Source organism: Falco peregrinus, chromosome 3 (assembly GCF_023634155.1).
Source record: "Falco peregrinus isolate bFalPer1 chromosome 3, bFalPer1.pri, whole genome shotgun sequence".
Lineage (NCBI taxonomy): Eukaryota > Metazoa > Chordata > Aves > Falconiformes > Falconidae > Falco > Falco peregrinus.
This window is the reverse complement of record NC_073723.1, coordinates 102,159,483-102,185,768: the sequence shown is the minus strand read 5'-3', so window position 1 is coordinate 102,185,768 and position 26,286 is coordinate 102,159,483. Positions and strand designations below refer to the sequence as shown.

The 26,286-nt window shown below is 42.7% G+C and overlaps 1 protein-coding gene across 2 annotated transcripts in view; it reads left to right on the top strand.

The window, feature by feature from the left end:
- Nucleotides 1-26,286, top strand: part of KIAA0319 (KIAA0319 ortholog) — a 59,338-nt gene that overhangs the window by 7,534 nt on the left and 25,518 nt on the right. For both annotated transcript variants that reach the window (XM_055800949.1, XM_055800948.1), the window contains exons 2-7: nucleotides 5,145-5,310; nucleotides 13,153-13,925; nucleotides 22,191-22,374; nucleotides 24,576-24,680; nucleotides 25,337-25,434; nucleotides 25,816-25,903. In XM_055800949.1, the coding sequence (XP_055656924.1) occupies nucleotides 5,262-5,310; nucleotides 13,153-13,925; nucleotides 22,191-22,374; nucleotides 24,576-24,680; nucleotides 25,337-25,434; nucleotides 25,816-25,903 (1,297 nt within the window). In that variant the 5' untranslated portion in view covers nucleotides 5,145-5,261. The remainder of the gene's footprint in view (nucleotides 1-5,144; nucleotides 5,311-13,152; nucleotides 13,926-22,190; nucleotides 22,375-24,575; nucleotides 24,681-25,336; nucleotides 25,435-25,815; nucleotides 25,904-26,286) is intronic.

Genomic DNA, 26,286 nt, shown 5'->3' with positions numbered 1-26,286 from the left:
AGGTGAATAAAATGCAGAGTGAGATTTGGATTGGAGAAGACTGAGACAATAGAGGCAATTCCTTTTCCATGGAAAGCTGTTGTAATTCCTGTGTTACCTGCCAAAAGATGTTGTGGTCCTGACCAGCAACTGCAGATGTTTAAAACTTTGTGAAGTTGAAATGCTTGTATTGGGAGATCAGTTCAGAATTCCCCTTCTATTGGCTAGAGCGCTGCCAAAAGCTGCCAGCTGCAGCAGAAAAAATCCATTGCTTTCAGAGTAAGGCAATATGAGTGTAACATAGTTACTGTACCTGCCTATATAATTCTCAAGGCTGCCATATCTCACCTAGGCAAGAGTGCCAAGACATTCCAAAGTCATTACCAGCAGTGCTGTCTGCTCATATTGTTACAAAAATAATGGGCTTTTTGATATCAGTGAAGGATAGAGATTCAGCTAGAAAATTAATCTTGTGGCCTTAGTTATTTTTAACTGCTGAAATCTTAAGGCTGGCTGCCTTCTTAAATTTTAATGTCTCTTGCGTTTGTGATGAAAGTTGCACTTGTGGGGGATAGTACCAGGGGGAAGATAGGAGCATTGCACGTGTACACTGCAGCAGTGTTTACTATCTTAACTGCTTAAGAAAGCATGCAGGTTTTGGTAGCTGTGATCTCATCTGTGGATCAGAAACTATGCACTGAATTGTGACCGTGTATGAGCTTGATCCTAACATTAGGAAATGCAAGCCAATTTTGCAGTGAATGCAAGCTCTTCTATTATGTGGAAATTAAACATTAATAGATGCGTAGCCACAAAAAAGCATGGGAGGACACAGTGCTGGTTTTGTGCATTCACTGTATCCTCATATGGTATGTTCCGTAAGGATTCAATCAAGAGTGTGCATGCAGTCCAAAGTCTGGCATTTTGTAACTTGGATAACATATTTTTCTTAATATAAATTTAAAACAAAACACCACCACAACTGTTTATCACAGCTGTTTGCTACAACTACTTGTGTTTCTGAACTCAGGACAAGTAATGCTTCAAAAATCTGGATCATTTGCATTGTCAGTGGTTTTATTCATGTTGCTGGAAGTAATCACGTGGATTTCTCATTCAACTGTTCTGTAGGATATGGAAGCTGCTACTTGTTTCATTTTAGCAGCAGTGAGATAGCAAATATGGCCTTGCAGAGGAAAAAGACCTATAAAAACAACAAAATTATTTTTCTGCCTTTAACTGCAGTTAGTTGTGACCTCCTGATGTTCTGATACTGAGCCTGATGTGGTTTTCCTTGGGCTAAAGGATTGAAACTCTCTCTTAGACATCTGGTCCATTTGCCTGCTTCTGGGAATGAATGAAGGTTACAGCAAACGCACAATATCTCAGAAACCTTGTGTTTCAGTGATGAGCTCTTCTGCAAATCAGTTTTTGATGGCTAACAACTTTTCCAAATCTAGGCAGATATCCATAGAATCAGGAAAAAGGCTGCATGTGGAATTAACGGTCTCACTATATCATCTTCTCCTCAGTCTGCTGAGATACATGGAGTTTTTGCATTAATAAGTTGTAAATACTTACTCAGTTGTCTATCCTATCTATGTTCCTCTGTTCTCATTCTCAAAAGCAACAGAAACACTCCAAAAACTGTTGGAAGGTAGAGTTTATACAAATTGTATGTTCTGTACAGCTCTGTGGTTTAGTTTAAATGTTCTGAAGTACAACACTAAATAAAAATAATCACTTTGAGCAATGTGTTAGAATAAATGAGCAGATGCTAAGCATGGGCAGGCATATGCTAGTGGGTTCAGCTGGAAAGGCTTAAGAAATCTGTTTTCACTGGAGATCACTGCCTGCATAGCTGAGAGCCGGGATAGATTCACCAGGGGAAAGTTATGCTCGACCAACCTCTTAGTCATTTCATTATAGAAATCTGGCTTGGTAGATGAGGGGAGAACAGTGGATGTTGCCTGCCTTGACTTCAGTAAGGCTTTTGACACTGTCCCATAACATCATTGTAGAGAAGCTGTTGAAGTATGGGCTGGAATAAGCAAGACAGTGAAGTGGATTGAAAACTGGCTGAATGGCTGTGCCTGGAGCATGATGGTTGGTGGCACAAAGTCTAGTTGGAGGCCAGTAACTAGAGGTGTACCCCAGGGGTCAATACTAGGTCCATCTTCAGTACTGGTTAACATCTTCATTAATGATCTGGATGATGGGACAAAACTGTACCCTCAGCAAGTTTGCTGATGACACGAAACTGGGAGGAGTGGTGAGTGGAGGGCAGAGGGTTGTGCTGCTATCCAGAGTGACCTCGACAGGCTGGAGAGATGGGCTGTCAGGAACCTCATGAAGTTCAGCAAGTGGATGTGCCCATGGGGGAGATCAGCTCCGTTGGGATCACCCAGCTGTAAAGAAGATTGTCAGAAAAGGACCTAGGGGTCCTGGTGGACACCAGGTTGACTGTGAGCCAGCACTGTGCCCTTGCCACAAAGAAAGCTGATGATATCCTGGGCTGTGTTAGGATGAACATTGCTAGCAGGTCAAGGGAGGTGATCTTTCCTCTCTACTCAGCATGGTGAGGCCACACCTTGAGTACTGTGCCCAATGCTGCGTTCCCCAGTACAGGACTAATATGGAGCTATGGGAGGGAGTCTACTGAAGATGACTAAGGGACTGGAGCATCTCTCCTATGAGGAAAGGCTAAGAGAGCTGGGGCTGTTCAGCCTGAAGAAAGCTTGGGGGGAACCCTTCAGTGTTTACAAGTGCCTGGAGGGAGGATGTAAAGAAGATTGAGCCAGGTGGAGCCCAGTGACAGGTCAGCAGGCAACACAAACTGAAACATAGGAGGCTCCCCCTGAACATTCGGGAAACACTTTCTTACTGTGAGGGTGAGCACTTACTGGCACAGGTTGTCCAGGGAGGTTGTGGAGCCTCCATCCTTGGAGACAGTGGGATCTGTCAGAATGTGGTCCTTGGCAGCCTGCTCCAGGCTGCCCTGCTTGAGTGGGAGCGGAGACAAGGTGACCTCCAGAAGTCCCTTCCAAACTCAGCAATTCTGTGGATTGATTGTGTGAGTCTGTGTAATCCATTGTAGCACAAAATGGACCAATTCTCTGTGCATCACCCCATCACCCTTACAGTGAAATAAAGAGGATGCTCCACAGTGTGGGACCTTCAGGACTGACTTAAACACTTTCCCTCGTATGCTCAAGTGCTCATTTCTGTTCAGTTGTTGATGATACTGTACCCTGACACTGCTCAGGGCTCAGCTGTTTCAGTGCCTGCCTTCCAAGTGGGACATTTGGAATGACATGGCTTAAAGTTTTGAAGAATTCTGGGGCTTTTTGTCTGTTACAGAACCAAGTAACTTTATAATTGATGGAAGGACAGAAGAGCAATTGGGAAATGCAAGACAGTAAAAAAAGGCCCTGTTGCTGAAGCGTGCTATCTTGGAGCATCCAGACAACCTGTTGCTCCTTCTGAAGTGTGCAGCCTTGCTAAATGAGTCCTGTTCGCCGCAGAGAAACACAGCTATGTGTGTTCTGTCAGGAGCTGCTTCCTGAGAGAATATCTAGCTGCAGATATCAAAACAAGGTTATACTAGAAGCAGCGTAGTGTCTGGTGCATTTTGGTGGTGGTTTTGTGTTCTTGGGGTTTTTTTGTGACAGTTCAGTTATTCCTTGTGATCAGAGATAGTTTTTCTAATTGTGCAACATGTGAGGGAATTGGGAGACCAGCTTACTCTTCAGTGTTCTGGCTGCTTTGCAGCTGCCTTAGGAGGGGGACTTGATGTTGGATAGAAAAAAGGTCACAAAAGTGAAGCTGTATTTTAAATCAAATATCAGGCATTTGGAAAGTTAATAATACAATCTTTCCTGGTTTAGTGGGGAGCTTGCCCCAAGTCTTACATTTTTGTACTTGGGAGTTGTTCCTAAATCTAAGGGGTTTCCTTCCCCTTCCCCTAGTGACGTTCTGTGGTCATTTTGTTTATGTCTTGAGCAGAATTAGTGTTTGTGCCACAGACCTGAGGAGAAGTTGTCAGAGTCCAGTACTCTCTGATGGGGTTCTTTTAGATATTCCATGTGTGGAGGATGTGATGTTTAATATCAAAATTTTTTAAATTTCAGGTACTTGATGTGACAGCGGATTTCTGGTTTAGAACAATACAAAATATACTGAAATCACAATGTAAATGTACATTACGCTTGGCAAAATACAGCAGTGGCAGTATACAGTTCAATCACAGTACTGATGTGATTCTCATTACCGGTCTTAAATTTTCCAAATAAGACAGCCTAAGCAACAAATAGGTCTACTGAGGAGTGAGTAGTTCAGGGGAGAAAAGCAAGATGGTCTTTCGTCGTATAAAATTATGTGTGGTAAGGAACCGCCCAAAAGCAGCCAGTTAGCAGCATTTCTATCATATGTAGATCCAGGCAACTGAAATATGAAAGTCATTACCTTTACCAAGTCATGTAATGAACGTCAAAGGGAATTTACTGGGATATTTTGCCTTGAGAATGGCTGTTCTTTGGCAAAAGCACTGCCTGTGTTCTCATTTACAGAAGTGGTTATTTGGTCAAGCATCTACTTAAGTTCTTAAGATCCTTGGGGGGAGCAGGGGTGGGCGGGGGGTGAGGGAATTGTGAGTTTGGCTGAACTGCCTTTTTTTGTTGCTTAGGCTGCTTTATGTGGCAAATTTAGTGTCCTGTCAAGAAATATCTCCTTAGAAGTTTTGGAGAAGTGTCTGCTTGTGTTACCTTGATAGCTGGGAGAGAACAACTTGAGGGCTGCCTCAAGAGCTGACTTAGTACTGCATGGATTTTAACATGGATGATACTGTCTGTGATTCCTCAGGTAAGGGTACCTGCTAGTCAGAGCAAAACCAGGTCTGGGTAACTGCAGACAGAATATTTGTGGGTTTTGAGGTACAGGAGCCCAAGCATGAAAATCTTCCTAGCACATTTTCTCATCTTCAGAGAATGAGATTTCCAGGTAAGTAGTTTGTTCTCGATCTTCAGCTTGCCTGATCTGCTACGTCATCCATCAAGAAGTCAGGAAATAATAATAAAGCCTGCATTTAACTTATCTATTGGCTCTTACTGTGACATTCCAATTAATGCTCACATCTGACCTATTTTTTCCTATGCTGTCTGTTGCAGTGCTTCATGGCCGCAGCAGGGTACTAAACGATAATAGAGGAAACCGACATTAAGACATACGGCTTAAATCCACACGGCTGGTTAGAAAAGCAGTTGTCACTGCCTTCCTGGTGCAGCATGGCGTTTGGACTTGGTGTTCTCTGCCTGTTACTGTGGGCAATAACAGGTAGGAGTTTACTACTTGTGTGTCTTGAGTCACATGGAATGAGTGAGACATGCTCCTGGAGTGTGTATACAGGTGCAAATGAAATATGAATAAGGCATGAGCTGGGAAATCTCGTGACTCGTCAGTGCAAAAAGTTCTTTTAAGGTACAGCTTTGTAACTGGCGGTTGATTGCAATGCAGGGAGGCAGTTGTGAGTAGCTGGAGCCAATCTCAGTAGGGCTGTTTCAGGAGAGATGCATGGGGCAAGAAGGGGTAGTGGGAGGGTTCAGAGTTCTCCTTTCTCTTGCAGGACAGCAGTTAAAGAATGACATGTTGTTTGTGTTCTAAGCTACATTTTTCCTTAAGTATTATAGAATGATTTATGAGAAGCATAAATGCATTTGTTTATCTCTCACCTCATGATCAGATTTACAGACATGTATTTCTTTTCGAAGACCACAGGGAAGTTCTGTAAGATTCTGCTTCAGCTGCACATATAGGTAAATTATTTCCATAATCAGATGAAGAATGATAGTAATTCTTAATACTGCCCCCATGTCACAGGAAGACTTAATCTTGCAAAGGCAGTTTTGACAGGGTGCCTACAGAACAATATATGCAAAGATGAGGTTTATTTCTTTAAAAGCCAGTGTTTGAATTCTGGCTGTTGAGATACTGGCAGAGTCTATATTGGCAAGAATTGGGAAAATAATCCTCGGTAATCTGGTTTTCATCTCCTGTGGTATAAACAGGTATGGCTGTTTCATGAGAGAGAGCCTTTATAATGTGCTAAGAATTAAACTGACTACTGAATTTGGAAATGTTGGGTGATGGGGGGGATAGCTAGATCACCCTGAGGATCTCATCATGTTAAGTTTTTTGAAGGGAACATGGAGCTGATGGTTTTATTGCTGTAGTAAACAATAAATATGCCTTCTGTAAATAAATAAAATGCTGTCCTATGGCATAATGAGTACCAGCTATAGGGTCTATGCCCGATCTTTAAAAAAACCAAACCACAGCCACTTCAATAAAAGGTAATAATGTGCAGTAAATACTGAATTTTGGCTGTAGACCATGTCAAAATTTTGTGCTTTTTATAATGCTGGTAATTGTTAGCAGGCTAGAATATCCTCCATGTGCATATAAAAAGTCTTGTTTTCATTCTTTAATTGCAATTTTGCTAAGTTCTCTTGATTTATCTGAAAACATGACCATTATACTCAGGTGCTGGCTGTATTCCAAGCCTCTCACTGTGTCTCAGGTACCAGCAATAATGTTTAGGGGCTAATACTTTCCAGTGTCAGATATTATTTTAGTAAAGATTTTAGTATTTATTTCCATCTTGAGTATTTACAGTATTTTCTGTCCAATTAATATTACCCCTTACCTAAAATGGAAGGTACTTGCTGGTTCCAGGATATGTTTGCTGAAATAAATCAGCAATGGATGCTCACCTTTAAGTCAGAAGGACTTATTTTTAGTGCAAGCTTTAAGGTGAACTGGCTCAGGCTCAGAATTTTCTGGATGTTCATTTAGCAATTTTTCCTCTGCATATGAGCTTGTGCTTTTTTAGCATCGAAACCTGTGTATGCAGCTCCCAATTTCTCCATGTAGGTGTTCTTTGTAATGCCAGTCTCATTTCACTGGCTTATATCCATTCATTGATGAAATCAGCTTGTATGGAAACAGATTTAAATTATTCTGGCCGTTAATAAAATCAATAGTTTTTAAGCTAATGCATCCAAGTTTTTGTTTTTGGTTTTTTTCCTATGAGAGATATAGAAGACTTTGCTTTCCACCACAGAAACAAGGGTTTATTTTGCAACTCGGAATACACCTTGAAATCCATTCAGTCTAGCTCTCATCTTTATCAGGCATATTCTAATCTGGCATTTGAGGCAGAACTTGCAGATACTGCTATTGAAATGCATTTCTGCACATATAATAGCATTCTCATGGCTGATTCTCAGTTTTCTCGTACTGTGTGTTCATACTGTAGTGCTTTGTTCTGAGACTAGCCACTCCAACAAAGGCACAAAGATGGATTAGTGGGTAATTGCAGTCACAGGTGTTGTGCAGTCTAGTCTCCATGCAGCCCAGCTGTAGATTACATGACCTCCCAGAGTCTTTGCTGCACATCGCTAGTATACTTTTCTTTGCTCTAGGGGAGTGTTTTTCTAAATACATTACAAGCCATCAATTTTCAACACATTTCATTATTGCTGGTCTTGGACTTTGAAGAACAAGATGAATACTGTTTTCTTCCCATGTATTTAATGCATGAAAGTTCATGGAGTGTCAAAGGATGCCTTAAAACGTAGTATGCCTCTGAAATGCCAGTTAGAATGCACTGTGACCCCAGGTTAGCAGTTCTTCTCGCTTGTACTGCCATGGCTAGATGTTCTAGTAATGTGTTCTGATTCACACAGATCTTTCCAGAGAGACAAGATGGTGAAGTGCCTGATTATGATCTCTGAGATTATAGTGAGTTATGCAGTATGTCAGGTTAGTTTACATTGTCCATGTCTGTTAGAAGTGGTCTGGTGTTTCCTGGTGGAGGGATGTAATGGCTGCACCTATGCATCGACCCGTCTAGCCTCCAACTGCAAATATCCTGTGTCCTTGATGGGGCAGACAAGCTGTCTGTTGAGTGGTTCATTGGGCTTAGATGCTTGTGTGTAAATGAAGGGAAGAATGGGGCCATGGGTTGGATGAATTGTTTTGACAGGCTAGATCCTGGTCTGCAGTTTGGGCCTGTTTGGATCGTGAGCATATCCACAGCCTGCTTTACAAAAAAATAAAAAAAATAAAAAAAAAAAATTGGGGGAGGGAGATGTGTTCTTTAGGGGCTGGGTAGTTGTTTTTAGGTGGGTTTTTTTTTGTCTTTAGATAGCACTTGGTTGATTTATCAGTGGCAAACAGGGATGATAACAATTCATGCAATGAAAACAATACTTGGAGAGGACTGTCAGGCCCACTGAACTAATTAGGGAGCTTTAACTGATCCTGAACACCAAGTGAATGATAAACATCATGAAGGCTGCTATAATGGCCAGAAATACTTTGCAGCTTCATTGTTTGTAGATTTAACTAGAATGCTCTTGGCTTTAGCTTTGTGTTGAGAATTTGCTTTTATGTAACTGAGCTTTTTTCTTTTTTGTCTGTTTGTTCTCCTTCTCCTCCTCTTGCAGTGATTAATCTGCAGTCAGCATCGTTACTGAGGCCCAAAAGAACACTTTGGTATGCCAGATGTGTCCCTGTTTAAAGTCCTGTGAGATTTCAGGGAAAGGGAGGGGAAACACCAAATAACCTAAAAGCAGCCTGTAGAAAAAAGAATGAAAACATATTTGTGGTGTACAGAGGTGTTAGCTGTTGTTAGAGGAACTAATGCAGTGACTTTTTAGTTATTGATGAAGTTCTCAGTAATACAGCTTTTCTGGTTTCTAGGACAGTACTTTCTATAGGCCTTTGCTAAAGCTGCTGGAAAATAAGTCTTTTTCAGCATTTATGATATAAAGTGTGTTCTTCGGTGGTTTGTAACTCTGCTGTGGGATTGGCCCTAGCTTGAAAATTGGAGTTCAAGTTCTCCTCTGAAGCAACTGAAATTTTTTTTTTGCTTCCAGAACTTTAAAAAAATTGTTTCAACGTGTTATGGTGGTAGGAAAAAAAGTTATTTCTTAGTGATACAGCATCTTTCATCTCAAAACTCAACAAAATAAGGTAAAAGTTACTTGGATAGATTTTTAAAAAAATAATTAACCCTAAAAATGGAATACAACTAGTTTGTTGCTTAGAGTGGAGGGAGCAGATGTCAAGAAAGCAGGGACAATCCTGATCTTCCTGTAGGAAACTGCTGTAGGACCTTCCATGTGCACATCATTCAGAGGCTCTCAGGCTGTGAGAACAGTGTGCCACATGGGCTCTCAGTGCTGTGCTGCTAGCAAGAAGGTAGTGGGAGGTGATTCTGGTCAAATGTGACTATTCTTGGTGCAGGGTCTGAATCTGAGCTCTCCTCTATTGCACATTTCCTCAATCCCATTTCTGCTGCTTATACTGCTTGCTGCTAGGGAAAACAAATAAACCAGCCCACAAAGTGGGTCACTCTGTCCTTGTAGGGTTTCATACTGGGGTAGTTAGCCATGGTAAACCCAGCATTAGTGCGCTGTCAGTTTCCTAATTACTGACTGAAGAATATTTGCCTCCAGGTCATTCAGGTGCTCCAGGCCCTCATGGTTGTGTGAGCCTGCTGGAGATGGGAGAGAGCATCTGTTAGGCTTTGCAGCTACTCTCCATGTCCAGTTGAGGAAAGGTCTCCAGCCAGCTGTGACAGGAACAGCTGTGTTCCTGCTGGGCTCCTGACATCTGTGGGCTTGCGCACCAAGATATGAAAGATTTGTAGCATACAGCTCCAAGAAGGGTGTGGATGTTTCCTCACTAAAGGAAGGAATCTCTTTAAAATGAAGCTGTATTCCACAGTGTGACTCTTTTTATTAGGGTTTTGGTGGGGTGTATGGATTTGGGATTTTAGGGTAACCAGCTTGCCTGACTATGTCTCTGGGTCAGTGCTGACGTGCTTTAGACATAACAAGGTACAGCTAAAAGTGAGGGGAACACTTGGTTTGCAGAACCTTTAGGATATTGCTAGCCCAGGCACCAGAAGGCTTTCAGGGCTGATAATAAAGGGAGGCAGTCTTTCTGTTGGTAACACAGATGAGTACTTCTGAAACAATAAACAGGATTGCATGATGCTGGGGTTTTTTGCCATTACTGGTTAAAATAGAACAGTGTTTTAATTTCTGAGTTCGGTTAACTAATGGAAAACAGCTGTGCTATGACCTCAGACAGCAGGTAATGGGCAGGTAATGTGTTAATAGACACAGACCTCACTTTGTGACCATTCATGTGGCACGCTTTCAGTAAATTTTCTGTAAATAAGAGACCTTGCTATCTCTTAGTTGAGCTCATTGCAGGCTGGAGATTGGACAGTGTGAGGGGAGTATGAAATCAGAGATCAGACTAAGTTCACTTGAAGTAGATCTTACCTGTTTTCTATCTGAACACAATTAATGGACATACCTAGTGTCAGGCTGAAATAGCCTGCTAAATTCACCCTTTCTTGCCCACCTACTGCTAGAATTTTACTCAGGTAAAACCCTAGTTGAAGTAAAACATGAAACCTTGATTACTTTGATATTTGGATTACACTGTTACGTTTAATTTAGAGTTGGTAGGGAAATAATTTTCCTGTTGTACAGAAATTCTGAAGTTTAATTTTTTTTCCATTTTATATTGGGATGAAACCAAGGCCTTCTGACATTTGAAAAAGGGAGCAGCTAAGGCCTGTGGCTAGGATGCTTGCTTGGGGGAAGTCATGCATTACCTTAGGAATATGCTGGGCTTGTTTCTCTGGATAAAGAAACACCGTTAATTTTGTGGGAGCTTGACTATGCAGTGTGGTAGCTGGTGTGTCAAACTGAACATGGCAGTGTGAGACCTGAAGCTTTGTTTGTCATCAGGCTGAGTGAGGACTTGAAGTCTGGCCTCAGGTTAGAGGTTTGGATTATTCCAGTTGTGTAAGTCTGTTTCTAAGACAAGAATTTTTGGCCATTCTTTTCTGAACAAATAAATAATGAAACCTCAAAACTTCTTAACAGGTTGGTCACTTTCTCCTTCAGGGGTGAGGTAAAGAAGGGAAGGGATGAAAACAGCCCTCAGAGGAGTTTCGACCCACCTCAATAGTGCTGGTCCTAAGGAATTAATTGTGATGAGTTGTTATTGACCTAATATTGCACATTCACACAGAATTGTGTTTCTGTTTTACCCTGTTTTAAAGGCCTGTTTCTCATATCCCTACTGATTTACAGGATTAACTAAATTGATGTGGGTTGAAAAAGGACCAAATGGTTAAGTGGACAGCCTGACTCCTATACTTCATTTTAACCCAGAGCTCTGCTGGCTCCCCTGTCCTAAGTTGTGCAGACGACTTAAAGGAAAGACTTGTGATGACAGTTCAGAGTCTCTGCCAGGTTCTTAGATTCCTGGAGGTGAAAGGGAATGTAGAGGAACTATTTACATGCAGTGTGAAAATAAATAAATAAATAAATGCACAAATTCTGAGCATCTCCTGGGTACAGGTAAAGAAACTTCATGTCGGGGCTATATTAGAACAGGATAGGTTGTTTTAAATTCATGTTCCCCTGGGCAGATTTTTCACTGAAAGTGTAAAATAGAAGAGTAAATAGCATCCCAGCTGTGTGTGAGGGAGCAGCTGCAGTCAGAAAAATGGTACTTGAAGCTGTTTATCCTTTTTGTCAGCTTCCTATTCAGTTATACCTGTATGCAAGTCATTGATGTTTTCTTGAAATTTGTTTTTGTTTCTTGTCTTTTCCTCATCCCAAATAGCCAGCTCTGCAAAACCTTTGTAAAGTCTTGTCCTCTCTATCCCTCAGTGTGTGGTGCAATTTTTATTTTTTTTAGGGGGGGGGTGGGGGTTGTTTGGTTTGGGGTTTTTGCATTGAACTTAACCTACTTTGGAAGCTGTACATTCATCCCGGGCAGTATGATGCCCCACAAGTATTTCAGTAGCTGTATTCAGGTCATGTATGGTGAGGGACCATACTACAGTTCAGCCCAGAAGATGTGGGTGGAACTGTAGGGCGGTGGTTAAATGTACTGCATGTGCGGGAGAATCTCTGCATCTCTAAGGTCATGGTCAGACCTAACCCCGATTGCCAGCCTATTCCTACTTGATTTCATTTTTCCTGCCCATCAGCTCAACAGATTTGAGCTGGGATCCGTTAGTCAAGCTGCTTTTTTTCTTTTTCCCCTGCCATATACTGTTGTGAATAATGAGGTTTCTGCAGCCATAATTCAACTGTTAATGAAATGCAAAGGCAGAATAATTCTGTCTTCCATTACTGTCTTAGCTCCACAGTGGTGACATCTTGTTTTCATTGATTGAGTTAACATGATTTTCATCAAGACTTGCTAAGAAGAATGTCCTGGGTTTACTCAAGTGTTTTTTGTAGCCTGATTAGATTTTTTTAAGTTGCATTTTGGAGAGAGGAGTTCTGAAGAGCTGTTATAACCAGGAGAAAAACACCTAGAAGAGATGTTAAAAATTCCCTCAGATATACGGTATGTAGATTCATGCCTGACTTGAACACTTCACGCTCAGTCTGTGATGTGCTATGAAAATAATTATGTTGTCATACGAAAAGATGACCACTTCACTGCAAAGGAAGGAAAGATGCTCCCTATTGGAGCAAGTTCTTAGGATTTCACAAGAACTAGTGGGTAAAGTAGCAAGAGTTTGAGAATTTGATCCAGGTTTTATATTAAGCCCAGCAATTATGTTGGTGTGAGGGCCTCTTCATGAAGTTCAGGTGAGATGGTAAATGTTTCTCTTATGTAGATTTCTGCTTCCTTCTCCTTCAGATGAAACAATGACATGTTACAGAATATTACTTGAGTTTTGTTTTAAAACATGTTTTGCTCACTGTGCTGTGGGGGTAATGGAGATACTCCATGATTTATTTTTTGTATGTTCCCTGCTCTGCTCCAGTTTTTAAGTATTGGCAACTCACTTTCATTTGTATGTATTTGTAGCAAGGGAGCAAGAGGTATGATGAAAAACATACAGAGATCCTACACTGAAAAATCCTCTAAAGTATAAATACTACTGCAAAGGGGCATGCTGAAACAAAAGTAGTAGTGACATTAGTGAAAGGAAATTACTTTATTTAAGGAGGTACCACCTGTCTTTATTTTGTCTCCTGTGATAAGCCATTTTTTGGTCACAGTAAACTATATTATGGCTTGGTTGTAGTGTTGTGTCTTATGTTGGTGGTGTTGTTTCAGGTTCCAGTTGTGAGCAGTGCAGAGAAGGAGCCACTTACTCAGGTGCAGTAATATCTCCCAACTTAGAAAACACAAAAATTATGCGAGTTCCTCGTGCTATGTCAGTGTCCGACTGCATCGCAGCATGTTGTGACCTCTCTGGTTGTGACTTGTCCTGGATGTTTGAACGACGCTGTTACATCGTGAACTGCCAACACAAAGAGAATTGTGAACCTAAAAAAATTGAAACTGTGAAGTCCTATCTTACTTTTGTGCTGAGGCCTTCTCAGAGGCAAGCCTCACTGCTAGGATTTGGGCAAGCGATCCCAGGCATGGTCCACTCTGTGGGACTCCAGAATGAGCTGTCTGAGGAAGTGAGTAGCCTGAAGGAGCTGTCTCTGCTTGGCAAAGATCCCGGCCTTGAGGAGATACCTGAATACATTGATGATTATAAAGAGTTGGAACAGGACCCCTTTCAGGTGAGCATCAAACATGAGCAGAAGGAGAGCACGGATTATGCTGACTGGAGCCTCATGGTGGCAGGTGAAAATGGCTTCAACTCTTCCATGGGTGGTGATGGAGATAATCAGGAAGACTTTTCTGAAAACAAAGGGGAGACTGGGAAGGTGGAAAGCCTTCTGAATAAAAACAGCTCTGAATTGAACTCTGCCACTGAATACTCCATAGAGAGGTGGTCATCTCTCCCAGAGATTACACCGTTCCCCAGGAAGGCATTTGAAGGTGAAGCAGCTGTTCAACTTCTTGCACAACCTGATGATGCTTTGCAAGAAGAGGTATGTTTGCCCTTCAGGAAGCAGGCAGAGTATGGTGAGGCCACTTGGCAATGTTTTGTTTTTCAAATCAAATTAGGTTATTGCTTTGTTATGTAACCCCAACACTCACATAACTTAGTGCTGTTACAGTGTAGAAAATGCTGAAGGGGAGAGGATTGTCTTAATAGGCAGATGAATCGCTAAAGGACTCTTAACTTTTCTGTTATATAAGGAGCAGAGCTCCTTTGGGGACATTGTGGGGTCTGCTTGAAAGTATACAGATGATTGGGCTTGGACCTGGTGTAATAACGTTACAATATTCTTCCTTCTGACCCTTGGTGACTCATTAGAAGTTAGCTGAGCAATCGTGGATTATCTGGTATCCAAAGGCCAAGACCAGTAAGCATAAGCTCCTCCACCAATAAAATCCACCCTGTTTTGGGGGTTTCATGTTACTAACACATAGTGGTGTTACAGGTGTAATGGTGCTGGGTAAACACCTGTTGTAATGCTTTTAAAACATCTGAGAGGCAGGCATAAGGAGGGACAGTGGTGGGTTTGGACCATGATGTGCAGTGGGGTAAAGTGGATAAGATGTTTTTAGTCTCAGAATCCTTTTTGTGAGTCTGGCAATAAGAAAAATAAGTTAAATACTTCAACCCTAAATACTTCAGTGAGATGCACTTGTTTTCTATTTATGCCACCCAGGTAGATCAGTTGAGACTAAAGGGGCTCTGGTTCCTGAAGAACAGAGTGGGATCAGTTAGAAAGTTGAAACTCGGCATTTACTGGGTTTGACACACGCTCCAGCTAGAGGGAAGAGGAAATTAAGCAATGTTAGCTGGATTGCTCTAAACTCCACTAGATTTTTGTAACCAGCAACTACCTATCTCTTGCTGTATAAAGATAATGTATTGCCATTACTGTAGGGAAGAAAAATACATGTAAGTAAGAAAGTTGCATGACATCTGTGACAACTGAGGTTCTTAGAGGGGGTGACTGAAATGGCAAAATTGTGTGGAGAACAGCAAGGCTTAAGATACAATATGTCTTGGATACCATTGCAGCGTAGAGGTGCGGCAGTTCCTGGGCTCTGCTTCAAGATCTTCTAGATATTCTGAGAAGTTCTGGGATTCTTGCTGTGAGGAATTTAAGTGGTTCCTGCAGCTGGAAGAAGGACGACTAGCAGGGGCTGGGGCCTCTAGCAGCTTCTCAGAAGCTCTGTCAGCTGCTCTTGATCAAAGAATGCTTTGGGCTTTTGCCCTAGCTGGCTCATGATCACGGAGGGTTCTTCTTCAGCATGTTCTAAGGCAAGGCTTAGGAGCTCTGCCTAGAGACAGCAATGAGCTAGTCAAGAGTTTATATGGGTTGGGGCTGGCAGGCCAGCTGTTGTGGGCACCATTAGGGTGCATGTCTGCTCCAGACTGCCTGGTCAGGAAGAAGCAGGTGAAGCCTTCAGGCAGCTGGGAGGAGCCTCATATTTACAGTCCCTTGGCCTTACTGGAGGATTTAAACCACCTCGGTACCTACTGGGAGGGCAAGAGAGCAGGGTGCAAGAAATGTGGGAGGTTTCTGGAGTGTGTTGGTGATAACTTCTTGAAGTTATCAGAGGTGATTGTGGACTGACAAGGAGAGAGGTTCTGCTGGTTCTCACCCTTGCAGGCAAGGAGGCATTGGTCAGGGATGGTGGAGTGGCCATGAAGTGGAGGTGGAGTTCAGACTCCTGAGAGGGGCAGGAATGAGTCAAAAAGCAGTGTCACAGCCACGGGCTTCAGGAGAGCAGCCTTTGGCCTGTTGTGGGATCTGCTTGGAAGAATCCCAAGGGGGACTGTCCTGGGGATAAGTGGGGACCGTGAGAGCGGGTTGCTTTTCAGGGATCACCTCCTCCAGGCTCAAGATAGCCTGCAGCTTTTATGATTGACCAAGTTGTCTGGAATGTGTTGGCACGAGTGAGAAGAGATTAGAACTTGTCTCCATACATATGGAAGAATACTTGATAAAGTGCTACTGCAAGTTCAAAAGTGGGTGCTGCTTCTGCAAGCAGAGCTCACTACAGAAGATTTGTTTTTAAAAGTATCTACCATGCAGACCTTGAAATGAGCATAAATTAATATGGGAGTTTAGGTGAGAGGGGTAGATACTAGGGTTTTTTTTCTATTAGTATGGAAAAAGTACATATAAATGCACATATGAAAAGTGTGATCCTGGAGTATACTGTTCCCACGGATAAACTTGGTGTGACATTCTGTCATGTACTAGAGTTGCATAACAAAGAGCAATAGCTGAGCTGTTCTTAAAAAGTTAAAAATAAGGAAACCAACCACTGCTGTACCAAGGTCATCTCCTGTTTCTTGTTCCACCTGCTAGGGAAAACAAACAAGCATCTTCTGGTTACTGCCAGTGCTGTGTGCTGGAAGTCAAGTCGTGGAAAGAACCTGCAGTAGCTTCACGCACCACCATGTTTGTGCACTTTGGGTGTGCGGTAAGACTTGAAGCTTGTCTGCATTGTACGTTGCTGCCAAATGGCAGCCACATGGGCACTGTGCTAAGCTTTAGCCAGTTGCCAGGATCCTTGCCGACTGAACTGCTTATGCCTTGTGCCATACAACTTTGAGTTCACCTGAAGTGTGACAAACAGAGCTGAGCGAATTTGTTCCCATCTCTTAAGGGATCATGTGACTACAGCTTTATGAAAGTTGAAATTTCACATCTTGTAATGGTAATGATATTATCTGGCCAAGCCTACTTTTAAGTCTTTACTTTCATTTTTTGCCATCCCAGCCAGCATAGAAAGATTTTTCTTTTTGTTCATGCACCACTTGTGGGTAGATGGGAGTTTATTGTGAAGTGAAATGCAGAGAAAACTATTTCTCACTGGGACACAGCAGAGGCATTCCTGTGTGGCCTTTACATTATGCTAATGTTATGCTAACAGAGCTGTTGAAATTCCTGTGGAAAGGCTGAGGAATGAGCTTGCTTCTTGCAGAAGGGATGAAGCTCCACAACTGGGTCAGTTTTTAGCTCTACCTGGTAGTGACGTTGAAGAGCTGATAAGACAGTAGTTAGAACTAAGGTGATAGGGCAGTGCTCCGTTAGCAGAGCTGTAGAGAGTTGATGGAATAGCATTGAAAGCTGTTCATTAAATGAATCGTGAAATGACTCTAAATGACTCTATTAACGTCGAGAAAAGTATAGAATCTGGAGAAGCAGAAGGCTTTGAGAAACTGCCAAAGCCTGTGCAGCCTTTGTTTCCCAAGTGGGAATCCTTTGAATTTAGACATCCATAAAGAAGTGAAGATGGCAAGCGGTTTTGGCAAATGCCTTTCCCTGGCATTCCCCAGGTTCAACTTCAGTCCAGACGCATCTCCTTTCCCCTTTCTAGTCTCCACTGCCCTTCTTTTCACTGCATGTTATGCTCGGCCCTTTTGGTAAGGTGACAGGCAGCACAGGAGGTTGGGGTCAGTATGCAGAAATTTTCTTTTGCCACTTGTTGGCTCTTACTCTTTTCTGCCACTGTTCCTTCCTCCTTGTTTCCTCTGCTCCGGTGTGGGCTTCTCTGTGTGCCTTAGTCCCCTGGGAGGTGGCGTGAAGTCTTCTTCCAAGAGTCTGTCTCCAGCCCTGTGCCCAATAATGACCCTTCCACATCACCCCTCTCCTGCTGTCCATCCCACCCACCTCCTCCCGTGTTCCTGCCCCCAGTGGATATTGCCCTTTCTTAATTGTGTCCAAGTGGTTGCAGTGTTGGTGTGTGGTGGATTGTTTTCATCCACTGCCAAAACAGGGACCGCAGGGGTGACCCCTGTAGCCAGTCCCCTGACACCCAAACCCTGCCAGTTATGTCTAACACAAACTTCTGGCTTGCCTTCAAGTTTTTTTGGTTTGGGAATGGCACTTGTGACTCTAGTAAAATAAGATGCTGCCTGCGATAAATTCTGGTGATAGGTTTTCCTTTTTAATGTGCCTCTTTGTCCAGCAAGCAGATATTTTAATCAAATCTCATATGGAGATATTTGTGTTTCCTTCTCAAAAAAAGTTTCTTTGGAAACTAAATTTTGTTATTAAGGAAATCTTAAGTTTTTATACTGGGGTGAAAAGGCTGGGATGCCTCCAAATAGTTTGGATTATATACCAGCAAGAAAACTCTCAAACTGTGGTCTTTTTATAGATTAAGAAAATATGAAGGTCTTAAAAACGTTTTTGCTAATAACTTTAATGAAATACCCTCTGTTCATTGCATGTTATACACTTTCCTATCCTCTGCTTAATTCTACCACAGCTATTCTATAGCTCTGTTCCTAAATCCATGCTGACACACTGTTCTGCAGCTTCCGGACAAAGCTGTTTTGACAAGCAAGACAGAGCAGGTGGCAAAAATGCTGTTCCTCCCTTCACAGTAGTCATCAGGATGCAGTGTCCTTGGGTGCTGTGTTCTTTGAGCAAGAACCTGAAGAGAGATTTTAAACTGCGAGACCAACCAAACACAGGCCTCCAGAGTCTGTGCCCTGGGAGCATCCTTGCCATAAATGCAGTCAGGTATAGGGGGTTCTGTATGTGACTTGGGATAGAGCATTGAGTTCAGAGTGATCTTATGGACTGCCACCCTCTAGCAGCTCAGTAACTTGTATACATTTAGAAATCTGTAGAGACTAAATGTTGTCAAGCTGGCCAAGTCAGAAATCTGCAGTGCTCCCATCCTTGAAGTGAGATACCTGTGAAATATTCATTGTCTTTCTAAAATTTCCAGTTACCTGCTGATCTGTTAAGCAAGGTAAAGTTTTTGAAGTCTTAGATTCCAGCTACTGCTCTGTTGATAATGCAGTGTGTCAAACATTTATTTAGTAGGTTAGGCCTGACTTGTCCTGAGTGTATTGGATTTGCAGGAATAATGGTGCGCTCAAAATACATAAAGCTCTACCTAAGAAAGCTTAAGATGGCTAAGAGAATATATGTAATGAACCTTTTAATGTCTAATTGGTATGCCTTCAGAATTTATATTTAAGGGTTAGAATGAAGTGAAATATCAGAGATGTTCATATCTTATTTTGGCTTTATTTCAGTTTTGAGGCCTGTGAATGCTCAACAGTTGTGTTTGGTTAAAAATGCATTTACTTAATCCCTAGGGGATCCTAGGATCAGGAATAAGAGCCCTGAAGGATATTTTGATATTTAGATTTACTTGTCAAAAATATTTATTTCTTTCTCGAAGTCTGCACTTCTTGTCATACAGTATGATGATTTGCTCTTCTGCAGCTCCCCAAGTACATAATTAGTAGAGGTCATACTTGCTTGAAATCATTAGATAATTGAATGCAGAGAAGGATGGAAAAGCATATCAGTGAAAGAGCAGAGTTTCACTGCTGACAGGGCTGCTCCTGTGATTTTCCAGGTGAACAAGAAAACTGTAGTACCACTTGCTCTGTGTAGTAGTCATGTGCAGAGGGGCATGGAGGAAACAGTACTGGGGAAGCAGTCGTAAAAAATGCAACACCAGCAGCTATCGACTCACCAGAGTCCTGACCAGTTGTCTTTAGGAGTTCTTCATGCTTCCTTGAGGGGGAAAGGTGAGTTGCCTTGGAGGATCAGGATGGAGCAAGGCAACATGGCTGGACTCATCCCTCCCATCCACAGGGAGAAATGAGAGTGCCAATCTACGAGGTCAGCCAGGGACCAGAAGTGGGGAAGGATTTCTCCTTGGTGTGATGCTGTTGCCAGCACGGGAACTTTGAGCTTCTCCAGGGAACTGCATGACTATGTTTCTTTCCTTTTGGATTATGAAGGTGTTCTTGTTTTCTGTTGGAATTCTCAAGAGATTTGTGCTCAAGTCAAACCCTGAGAACTGAAGGATGTGGGCCCTCATGGTTGGTGTGTTTATTTTGTAACAAGCAACAGTGGCTGTACAGGTGGGTTAAAGCAAACAAAAAGCCCCCAAAGCCCATATCAGCCAAACTGCCTACTCTGCTCACTCCCAGGAGGAGTCTTTCTTTTCTTCCTTTTTCCATTCAGTTCCGAAGCTGGAATTTAGGTTAATCTTGCCCTCCACATCTGTTCTAGCCTATCTCTCCATAATAGTTTCTGCCTGAGAGCTCAATTTCTGGCTGCCCTTGCCCCAGTTACCTGCTAGGCAGTTCGCTGCCTGCTAACATTCGTAGTTTAAGCTCTCCTGTTGGCTGTGACACTGCTTCAGGCATGACAGTGCCACAGGGCACCTTTTTTGACTGCAGAGCCTTGCTGAGGCTTGCTGACTGGAGAGCTCCTCTGTGCTGCTGCAGAACAGTGTGTCCCAGGAAAGGTGCTTTGGAGGTGCCTTTGTCTCCATCTGTCCTACAAAGCCAGGATGGCTACTTCTCAGTTGATAGATTGGCAAAGAGCCAGGAAAGGAGGAGAGCCAGAGGAAGCTCCAAGAAGTAGATTTCCCTGAAATGTGGAAGGCAAAGAAACACTTTGCTTTGCCGTAGTGTGGTAAAAGATGATCTTTTTGGAAGATGTGGGTTGGAGTGAGTATGTAGAGGAGAGGTGTCTGGAGGAAAGGCCTTTAGACAAGTTATGAGGCTTGAGTCTGTGTGTGATCATGTCGTTGAGGGCGAGATTCCTGCCTAGGGTCTAGGGCTGGCATGCTGAAGGCACTGCCTTGGCAGAGCTGCAGTCCCTGGTCCTGCTGCCTGTCCCAGCTGCTCAGACAGATCTTGCTGTCTGCATAATGAGCACAGCTGGAGGTTTGGCCACAAAAGAGCTCACGTTACCTGTGTTATGGGCCCATCTGGAGATGCAGTTCTTGGTGTGGTTCTCAGCCACTCCCACTGAGTAGGCAGCCGCAGTCCCCAGCGCTGTGTCACTGTCCCAGCTGTGCAGGGATGTTTTCTCTCTGTCCTTGTTGAAGGCAGAGAGGGGGTTCTCTGACTTCCACACTTTCTGTGCCCTCACAGGCTGGGAAGCAAGAGTCCCTGACTTTGCTTTCCCATTCCCAGCTGCACGGGGAGCTTTCCATCCTGCACAAATCTAAGGCAGAGCTGCTCTTGTTACCTAGGAGGCAACAGGCTGCAGAATGAAAGTGGAGCACCTGAAATACAGAGAGAAGCTGAGAACTGGGACTGTTCAGCATTGGGCAGAGAGGGTTCAGGGGGATCTTACCAATGTGTATAAATGACTATGGCAGGAGTGAAGAAGATGGAGCCAGGCTCTTTCCAGCACTGTCCAGTGACAGGACAAGAAGCAATGGGCACAAACTGAAGTACAAGGAATTCTGTTTGAACACTGAAAATGGTTCTCTTTTTTCTTGTGAGGATGGTCAAACAGAAGATGAAAGAACAGACTTTCCAGACAGGTAGTGGATTCTCTGTCCTTGGATATATTCAGCACCTGACTGGACGTGTTTCTGAGCAGCCTGCTGTAGTGGACCCTGCTTTGAGGAGCGGGGTTGGGCTAGGCTGTCTGCAGAGGTCCCTTCACACCTCAGCCATTCTGTGATAAGAGTGTACATTTTACCAACCTTAATAATCCTATTCTTCATTTAACAGATTATGTACAAATATTAGCAGTATGTGATGTCTTCATGTGCCACACAGTAGCCATAATTGGCAAAATGCTTTTCTCTAAATTTCAGTCAGAAATAAACCTTGAGAATGGAAGGAAAAGCTATTGGCCTGGTGAGACTTCTGTGTCATTGAAAGGTGTTGGGGCATGAGAGAGAGGGACAAGGTGATGGGCAAGGTTAACGGAGTGCTGAGATCTGCAAAACTTGCTGTGTGCATTGCTGCAGTTCTGATTTACTAACATGGTGGGTCAGTGAGAACAACACTACTGCTTGGTGACCGAAGTAGAGATTTAGGGTGTTAGTGGTGAGGAAGTAAGACATGAGCAAGTGTTGGTCAGAACAGATGTAGTAGGCGGCAGGGATGCTCTTAACATTTCCGTGTGTACAGCATGAAGACAATAATACCACACAGACTTTCTGTCATTGGTTTTTAAAGGTTTATGACTATTTAGACCTGTCCTACTGTTCTTTCTTGAGATTGTTAGCTTTAGTTGTATTCCAGGTTACCTTGTTTTGATGACTGTAGGCTACACTGCTCGGCATCTGAAACTTGGCAAATAATTAGCATTGCTTACAAAGCCTGATGGGAAAAAAACAGTCCTCCTTTCATAAATATTCTGTATGAATAAAACATCCTAGTAACATCAATCAATAGGTGTACCCTACGTGCTATTTAAAAAGAGCATACCTCTAGATCAAGAAACGTGGAAAACGGCTCACTTATGACAACTCTTTCCCTATAATTAATTTTTCAGACTGCTACGCCTTCCCCTTCTTCAGACAAACCGGATTTTCCCCCACATGTGTCAGAGAAAACACAGACTCCCACAGCGGCCCCAGAGAATGTCACTGAAGATGGGATCATGCTGCTTCCCACTAATACTGTGCCATCTGAGCCCATGCAGCAGTTCACACTGCCTGCTACTGCTGCTAAAGCAGGTAATGTTTCAGCGTAGCTGGAGATCTGAGGGGTACCTGCAGGTTGGACAGCAGGCGGGGATTGCTTTACTACCGTCAGGCTTCCAACCTGTTAGTTATGAGCTTGCTCTTAATCCAAATGTAACATCATTGCACTTTAAGCCTGTAGATTTACAGTAATGCTGCGAACTCCAGACCTCTTGGACAGTTACTTCTGAGGCCAAACTCTCACCAGGGCCGTTAATGGGAAATGATAACTCAAGTAAATACAGCAAAGTAAAAAGCGGAGGTTAAAAGCCTTTTTGAAATGGGTTCATTTTTATACTTGGTGAGAAATACCTGAGGCTTTCCAGAGTTTCAGAACAGGCTATTCTAGCCATGCTGTTATTTTTGTGTGACTCTTCAGAACACTAGCCCCTCTCAGCAGCTCTTCAGTAGAGTTCCCACTATATATAGTCAGATATCATGCAGCAACATAGGTGGGACCAGAGGAAGCTCAGCCCTTAGTAGAAGAGAAGCCTAGCCCTTAGTAGGGGAGAAGGTGGCCTCCTCATATTGGAGGGGAAAAAAGTTTTGCTCTGATTTCAAAGCTGTGAGGAAGCTTATCAGACTTCTAACCGTAGAGCAAAAGTGTTTATTTTGAAAAGGGCATGTTTAACAATGATGTCCTCTGTAGCTGTGTTAAATTCTGTGTGTATGTTAGCGGATTTCCTTTTTCCTGCTGAGTTCCCTGCCTCCCTGTGCACCCTGACAAAAGGTGGAGGGGCCATAAGAAGCAGAGCAGCACGGATGTGTGTTCTTCTGCACTCCTGATATACTGAGGGATATGGAGAGCTAAGCTCTTTGTTTCCTGGTAGAGCAGATCTGGTTTGGGATGTTCTTGGCACCATCTGCCAGACTTCAACCTGCCAGCCAGGATAGTGGTAACAGGTAACAGGGAGATGAGCTACAAGAGATCCCTCTCCAAGATCATTATTACCCTTGAGTGTTGACTAGGCAGCTCCTCCTTCACTGGGGGAGGCTGAAGAGTACTCAAAAAGGAGCTTAGAAGAAGAAGCCGAAGGGAAGGTTGTGATAAATCTCACTGTAAGTACTGATTTGTGCAAGGATTGCCTCAAGTTTGTGTGTTCTCAGCCCTACTGTCTCGGAAGTCTTCAAGCCTCTCCTTTGGTCATCACCCTCATCTGGCCATTTTTATTCTCACCTCATGTGGAGGTCCAGGTACAAACCTCCACTCCACTGGTGTCCTGTGAGCCATTATGGAGCTTTGGGTGCATTTAAATAGCAGTGGCAGAAAACATGCTGTCAATGTGGCCTCTTCATCCATTTTTAGACCTGTCCACTGCCACTGCTGAGTAGGTTCTTGCTCATCTATTCAGAGTTTGTAAGTTGGATGTTTAGATGCTAGAGAATGTTGCCATTGGAGAAACTTTGTTCTGTGGGTTCCCAATATTAAAAGGAAGACATTGAAAACCTTTGAAATACAGATTTGTGGGAACCTGTCCTGAAGTTGTGCTTGGTATGTTTCTGTTGCGGTCTGGATTTGTGAACTTTGGCATTTTTGAGAGAGGAAAGAGTTTTCACAGATGAGAAGCAGGAGGGTGTTCCTGGGTGGTGGATTGGTTGAACCTGCAGTTCAGCTATGAAGTAACACCTTTGCCCTGCTATACAAGTGGAATTTTTAAAAGGAACACTGAACTGGACATTGAGGCATGCCTCACAAGTGCCACACAAGCGCAGAAGTCATCTTCGTGAAAGAAGGTGTGATATTAGAGTTCTAGTATGGACTATGTTACTTTATTTAATGAGGTTTGTCCTGGTGCAGATGGCTTTGTCTTCTGTAATCACGTATTTTTTAATTCCTGCAGTCCCATCCAGTTACTAAGAAAAATGCATAATTCTTTTTGCAGAGCAATGTTACCTGTGATAGACAGAAATATTTAGAATGCTTTTCTCTAAAACAAAAGTAGGGGAAATGACACTTCATATTTTGGGAAGAAAAAAATTTTTTTTGTTTGGTAAAAGGTGAAGGAGCTGTAGTCATCATTATAAGAAGAAATTGCTCAATACATAAGCAAATAATATTTTTTTTTTACTTATCTGTGCCTATTCACTGTAGAGTGTTTATCAGATTTTACTTAATCCATTACAAGTAATATTTGAAGATACTAAATTTATATCCATCCAATCTGTTAAAACATAGCATTCTCATTTTGTCTTAGATACAATAAAAGAACTTACTGTGTCTGCTGGAGATAACATACACGTGATGCTACCCAAAAATGAGGTTGAACTGAATGCCTTTGTTGTACCGCCACCACCTACAGGTGAGTTGCAAGGAGATGCACACACCACCAACCTGTAAATGCAGACAAGTCTGATGTTATGTGAACATCTGCACCTCAAGATAAAACCATCTTTCTCATCTCCTACTACTCCCTTTTTTGTGGCTCCAACTACAGAGAAGATTGCCTTCTTTGGATTTTTGAGGTTGCTGGGTTTTTTTAAGTGGCTTTTTGTTTTCAGAACCTCAACTTGTTAACCAGATGGTTCAAGAGAAGGCCTGTGGTTTCTGCCAAAAGATGATGTGGTGCAGGTTATAGCATCTTGCTGTAAAGCAGAGGTGGGGAAAAGTAGGTTCTGAATACAATACTTACCTTAAAACTACAGCTTCCAAACTGCAGCTGCAAAGAATACGTATCTTGTAGGTAGGTATGTAACATGCATTTGCTTCACATGAAGCTGGTTTTTGTGAAGAAGTCAATTATTTGTGAAGTCTGTTGCATCCTTGCTGCTTTACCAAGTTACAGCATACTGTGGAAGTTTAACATGTATTGGTACTGCATTTTGCAGGCTAATCAGTAGCGGTCATGATTTCCTACTGTAGCATTTTTTCTGACGGATGGTGAACTTGATTTCTTTGTTGCATGGGCTTACCTTGAAGGCAAAGCTGATTATTTTTATGCTGTTTTATTGCTCTTAGAAACAGCCTACACCTATGAGTGGAGCTTAATCAGTCACCCTGCTGACTATGGTGGTGAAATGGAGCGCAGGCACAGCCAGACCTTGAAGCTCTCTCATGTAAGTGAGCGTAAGCTCAGGCTCATGGTGTTTGTGTGGTGCTTTCACAGGATTCTAACCTCTGGGGAAGGGCACCTTGATTCAAGGAGTTTGAATGACTGCCAGACTCTCTTCATTTGCATGTGTCACCAAATCCTTGCCAGATTAGAAGTGGCTTTTTTTAGAGTTCTCTAATAATTTTCTTAGAATAAAAATTCCTAAGTGTTTGCTTTGTATTCCCCACTTCTGAGCATTGACTTGTGGTCTTTTGTGTGTGTATTTGTAAAAGGAGCTCTAGATTTCAGATATCTGGTTTTTTCTGTTTAAAATATGATTGGCAGATTTATGCATACTGCTTTTGTATAATTCGACATGTAACCCAGTTTGTTCTGTTTGTCTCAGTTATCAGTGGGACTTTATGCCTTCAAAGTGACAGTTGCTGGTGAAAATGCCTTTGGTGAAGGTTTTGTAAACGTCACAGTCAAACCAGGTAAATCAGTTGGCTGAAGTAATGAAATTAGTTTCTTCAACACAAGTACAACATGCTTATCTAACAGTTTGTTATGTACTGTCTGTCAAGGACATCTGGTAGTCCAGTCACGCAGATATGTTTCAGATCTTGGTGCCTATAAAGCGTTTAAAGGAAATTGTGAAGGACCTTGCTCACTGTGTTAAAGTGCTCTCTGGTCTTGTAACCTCCCCAGGCAAGGCCTGAGATAGCATCATGTCACCTTTTATGGTTCCCTTCTCCAGTATTGCTAGGAACAGCAATTAAGTGCTGAACCGCTCTAGCTGCAAGTTACAGGGCACAGATCTTATCTAAATTATACCAGTTAGAAGTGGCTGCAGCAGTTCTGCTGCATCAGCATACTC